Source organism: Propithecus coquereli, unplaced genomic scaffold (genome assembly GCF_000956105.1).
Source record: "Propithecus coquereli isolate 6110/MARCELLA unplaced genomic scaffold, Pcoq_1.0 Scaffold709, whole genome shotgun sequence".
Taxonomy (NCBI): domain Eukaryota; kingdom Metazoa; phylum Chordata; class Mammalia; order Primates; family Indriidae; genus Propithecus; species Propithecus coquereli.
Window position 1 is genome coordinate 92,874 of NW_012153163.1, and position 5,570 is coordinate 98,443.

General features: G+C 42.7%; 1 protein-coding gene across 1 annotated transcript in view; it reads right to left on the reverse strand.

Moving 5' to 3' along the window:
• The window catches only part of LOC105824022 (protocadherin alpha-3-like), a 14,725-nt gene that overhangs the window by 7,320 nt on the left and 1,835 nt on the right, over nt 1–5,570 (reverse strand). The window contains exon 2 of the mRNA XM_012661356.1: nt 6–1,166. Within this exon, the coding sequence (XP_012516810.1) occupies nt 6–1,166 (1,161 nt within the window). The remainder of the gene's footprint in view (nt 1–5; nt 1,167–5,570) is intronic.

The following is a 5,570-nucleotide window of genomic DNA, read 5'->3' on the forward strand; positions in this document are numbered from 1 at the left end:
TTCACGAACACCGTGTACTCGGGCTGTGGGAACGCCGGCGCGTTGTCGTTCACGTCGGCCACCTCCACGGACACGCTGGCTGTGGCCCACAGAGAAGGAGAGCCCCCGTCCCGGGCGGTCACCACCAACTCATAAGCTGACACGCTCTCACGGTCCAGGGGGCTGTCCAGCACCAGCGAATAGTAATTCTTGAAAGTGGACACCAGTTTGAAGGGGACATGGGTCGTCAGGTTGCAGGTGACCTGTCCGTTGACACCTGAATCACGGTCAGATACGCTGATCAGGGCGATGACTGTGCCCAGTGGAGAGTCTTCTAATACTGGTAACGATAGTGATTTGATAACCAACTCAGGTACATTATCGTTGACGTCCAGAATTTCCACTAGAACCGTGCAATGATCTGCCATTGGGGGATTTCCTTTATCCGTCGCTTCTACCTGGATTTCATATGACTTAGTTTCCTCGAAATCTATGTTACCCTTTACACTGATGTACCCATTCACAGGATCTAAGTGGAACTTCGACAGAACATATACTGACGTGTCTGTGTTGAAAGAATATACGATGTCCTTATTTACGCCTTCATCCAAATCAGAGGCGTTAACGATTACCACTAGAGTACCATTTGGTACATTTTCGAATAATCTAACTTTGTAGACCGTCCTCTCAAACTCTGGGGCGTTGTCGTTTACATCTAAAACGGTGATCTTCACTTGAGTAGTGCCCGTGAGCTCTGGTTTCCCACCGTCAATTGCTGTTATTAGTAAATGATGTTTAGGAGTGTCCTCTCGATTTAAAAGTTTTTTCAACACAAGTCCAAGGGATTTAATTTCCTCATCATTTCTTTTAACGTCCAAGGTAAAATATTCAGTGGAGTCAAGGTTGTAAGTTAACAATGAATTTGTTCCGATATCTGCATCTGATGCGCCCTCTAGCGAAAACCGAGAGCCAGGCTGTCGAGATTCGGAAATAAACAAATTTTTTACTGCCGTTGGAAAAACTGGCGGGTTGTCATTAATGTCCTTCACCTCCACCACCACATGGAAAACCTGCAGCGGCCTGTCCACGATCACCTCCAGGTGGATGCTACAATCCGCGCTCCGCCCGCACAGCTCCTCCCGGTCGATCCGAGAATTCACAAACAAAATGCCATTCTGCAGATTCACCTCCAGAAGGTCCATTCCGCTTTTGGACGCCACTCGGAACAGGCGCGGCACCAGCTCCGTCAGCTCCAGCCCCAGGTCCTGCGCGATGCGTCCCACGTAGGTGCCGTGTTTGGCCTCCTCGGGGACCGAGTAGTGGAGCTGGCCGCTCCCCGCCTCCCACACTGCGAGGAGAAGCCAGAGCAGCAGGCGCCGGGATTCCTGGCCGCTTCCCCAGGAAAATTCCATCTCAAGTACACAGTGCTCTGTTCTGATTCGATATCCTGTCTCAAAATCTAATCGGTCCGTCAAGGTACCACTGCATCTTCCATTTTTCAAACTCCGGATCGTCTACACAGCTCTTTCCAGTGAGAATAGAAGGATTTTTTTTTCACCTTCTTTCTTCTATCAGATCTATTTTATGGTAAAGAGCGACATCATGTGGCTCCAAACAGTAAGTATCAATTCTAGAAATCTACACTGGACTGTAAACTGCTAGGTCTTATTTATTCTTTCAGCCGTTTTGGAGAATAGGATACATTTTGTACTCCTAAGGTACACATTATACCACTGATTGATTGAATATGATTCTTGGTTTCACCCCAAGGGCAGCTTTTACTTCAGTGGAAATTTTTTTCACACAGGTTTTAAGTATTACAGAGACCCAGCTGTAGTTAATATACGCTTTGTAAAGGGTATACGATTGTAAAGTATTGATTGGAAAAATTCATGACAGATTCCTTGTGTTTTCAAGAATACCAGAGGTGGTTGTTAATGATGACACCCTCTTCACCCGTGGGTTTTTATTTCTGGTGTTTTAGACTTGTGGGGACTAGTCTTTAAGAAATCTCTAATCCCAAGAACAAACCATTGAAAGGGAAAGTTCCGGGTGTTTTAAAAAGGAATCAAAGACCATTAGCATTTAATTGACTGAATTCCTTGACTCATGTAAGGGCTGAATGTGCAAGGAAGCAGGAAGTTGTAGTAAATTGCTTGTGTGGAAAAGTATTCCAAATAATTTTATTCGTTGAAACTCATTCACTCCAAAGAGCAAAGTTCATATTCTCATTTTCACGCTTATGATTTATAAGCACTTGCTTGTTCTCCAGTAGGTAATATGCCTAAGCTTCTATTTTCTCCTATAGTGCTCATATATTTTAGTCAAACTGAATAATTTCCTGATTCCAGGAACATTTTTTACTAAACAAACATACTCACTTTTTTCCATGCCTAAGTAACCCACATCATTTCCAAACTCTTCATAAACCAATTCCCCCCATTTTATGACCACGTAATACATCCTTGACCCACGAAGAATTTCATAATCAAACCAATGGAACATTGTTATCTTCTTTTATAAGCTATTGCATCCAGATTAATCTCTGTCTTGTAAGCATTTCAATATGCATGTCCTTTTTTGAAATATAAATTTAAAAGGGAATAGTTGTATCTTAGTAGTTTATTGGCTCAGAGGTACTCACCAAGTATTTGCTGAATATTTAACCAATCAAGATGGCTTGGTTTTCTTCAATTGCCTAATAAAACACATTAATTTAAGGTAGCCACATAGCTAGTCAGGAAAAAGTGAGGTTCAGCAGCCTCTATAATTTTCTAAAGATACAAAAAGACTTTCTTTAGACATTGCCCTGATTAAAATATATATCAAGTTTCATGTTGAAACCCTGGGTTTTAGCTTAATCTTTGTTCCAATTCTTGGCAATCAACCTGAGTGTTAATGGGCAATGAAGATTTCCCAATAAGTAGAGCACAGTACATTTTCCTACATAAAGAAACTTAATAAAGAAAGATATAATGGTAGCCATTTTTACACTTTCTTTGCCTCTTATTTTAATAAACTTCCATCATGTTTGTCTAGACAAAAAGTTCAATCTGGTGAAAATAGCTTTAGGCTCCCTCTCTATGAAGAGCCATATTCACACACACAAAAAAAATTCTGAATGAAAACACAAATCAAAGTATTTTCATTGTTTGGGGACCCAAACTAGATTTTTATAAAATGATCATAGTTGTCCAGCACACTGGAAGAAAGTGAAAAGAATTCCATTTCCATTCATTTTATTTGATAAGATATTTTAATGCATAGATAAGGGATGCAATAGAATATTATGGATATTTATTTGGTACCTATTCAGTATTCACTTGGTAAAGCATCAATACACCTCTGAGGAGAAAGACTCCAGTCTTCAAAATGTCTTTAGCAAGAGTCTTGTTATATGAGAATTTCAAGAGAAGAGCTGGATTTGAAGACTGAAGTCCCATATCTGGGAAGACAAGAACTTTAGATGACCCTTATTATTTACAAGAAGACAATAACAAAACGATTTTAAAAAATTGAATTGAGGTTGGACATGCCATGGCTAATATTTGATGGACGAGGGGGCAGCAAAAGTAGTGCCAAAAAAAATAGAAGTGCATAAAGGGAGGAGTGAAGAAAAGTATTTCTCTATTTTCCCTGTTAGACCCCTGACAATGTCACTGAGTATTATTCAGGTTTCAGCTGGTTACTATTTCTCCCCAGTGACAAAGAAACTTGAATGGGAGTCCAACTATTTGCTAGGGAAGATGACCAAATACATGTGGGAAATGACAGGAATGTAGGCTCATCTCAATTTTATTTGGTGCCAGTTATTTGGACTTTTCTACTGACTATATGGCACACATTCATACACAGAGTTATTTTCAAGAACGTCACCAGTAGTAACATTGATTTATCAAACCAATTTGACATTAGCAAAAGAGGCTAATGAAACAAGTATTGCTAGTAGGGATAGTTTTAAAATTAGATATACAGTATTATTTCCAACATATTCTTCATTCTGAAACTGCTTAACAAGATTTAAAATATTATTTTAAAAAGAATATTTAAATACACTACAGGAGTATTAGATTTCTCCTTCACATTGATATTTTAGTTATTAGTAATAAAAATAGGGAGAACCAGAAGATAAACAAAGATACGATTCTAAATACAATTGGTATTCTGGTTTTTTCCCCCCAGTTGGGAAATCTGCAACAACAAACAGTATTGCCAAGTGAGAGTGCGATGCCTAAAATTAATCACTGTCAAGCAGAGAAGGAGGGCTAAGACTTGAAACAAATGAATGAGAGAATAAAATAGGTTCCATAGAGGACAACAAGTGTAATAAACTAATAGTTGAAACTGAAGGTAGAAAAGCATAATAAAAAGGGAGTCGTGAGCATTTAGGGTGACCTCATAAAATGGGCCAGTGACATTTGTGCTACATCTAGTGGAAAGTCCAAACGAAAACTGGTAAAAGATACTGCAGCATTGTGCAGGGAATAGTCCACCAAAAGTTGAAGTCAAATTATCTAAATAATGCAATTCCTCCAAGAAAAAAGTTTCATTTTGCACCCAGGCATTTAGCAATAAAATAATCCTACTACTGCATTTACTAACAACAACAACTACACGTTTGGGTCTCACTGCTGATTCAGTTCCAAAATTAGTAACAAACATCCTAACGTTTTCACCACAAAACTAGTAACTGAAAAACTCTAAATATAAAACACATAATGCAGCATATGTAACTATTAACTTGTGTCCACTGGAGTGGAAACATTGAGGAATAAAAAACAAAGACATTTTGGAAGGGATAAAGAAAAATTACTCACTTTGGCGGAGAGATCAATGTCCACGTCCTGTTGCTCCTCTCTATCCTTGCTAACTGGACAAGGCGAAAGGCTGGGGCTAAAAGCCATGAGGTCGGTCTTGGGCAGCCCCTCCCCAGAGCACACCCTCTGCCGCCTCTGTTGCGAGTAGCTCCCCACCGCGCTGGAGCACACCAGCATGGGCTTCCCAGGCCCACACGCGCCCTCGATGGGCGACACAAAGCATCGCAGCGCTGTGTACAGAAGCAGCGTGAGCACCAACAGGCTGGACACAGCGCAGATGGCGATGATGAGATACACGTTCACATCCACCAGCGCCCCTTCCGGGCCCACAGCGCCCACCAACGCCCGCGAAGAGGCCTTCGGCGCCTGGCCACTCTCCACCAGTGACACCAGCACGGTGGCCGTGGAGGTCAGTGCGGGCTCACCGTGGTCCTTCACCAGCACAAGCAGGCGCTGGAGCGAAGCGTCTGCCTCATCCAGGGAACGTGTCGTGCTGATCTCGCCGGTGTACAGCCCCACGCGGAATGGGCTGTGCGGGCTGCCCGCTGCAGGCTGCAGCTCATATGACAACCACGCATTGTAGCCAGAGTCGGCGTCCACCGCGCGCACCTTTGCCACCACGTGGCCTGCACCCACAGATCGAGGTACCAGGTCATTCACCGCGCCGCCGGTACCACTTGCCCAAGGCGCCTGCAGCGATGGGGCGTTGTCGTTCTCATCCAGCACGAACACCTGCAGCGTCACGTTGCTGCCCAGAGGCGGCACGCCCGCGTC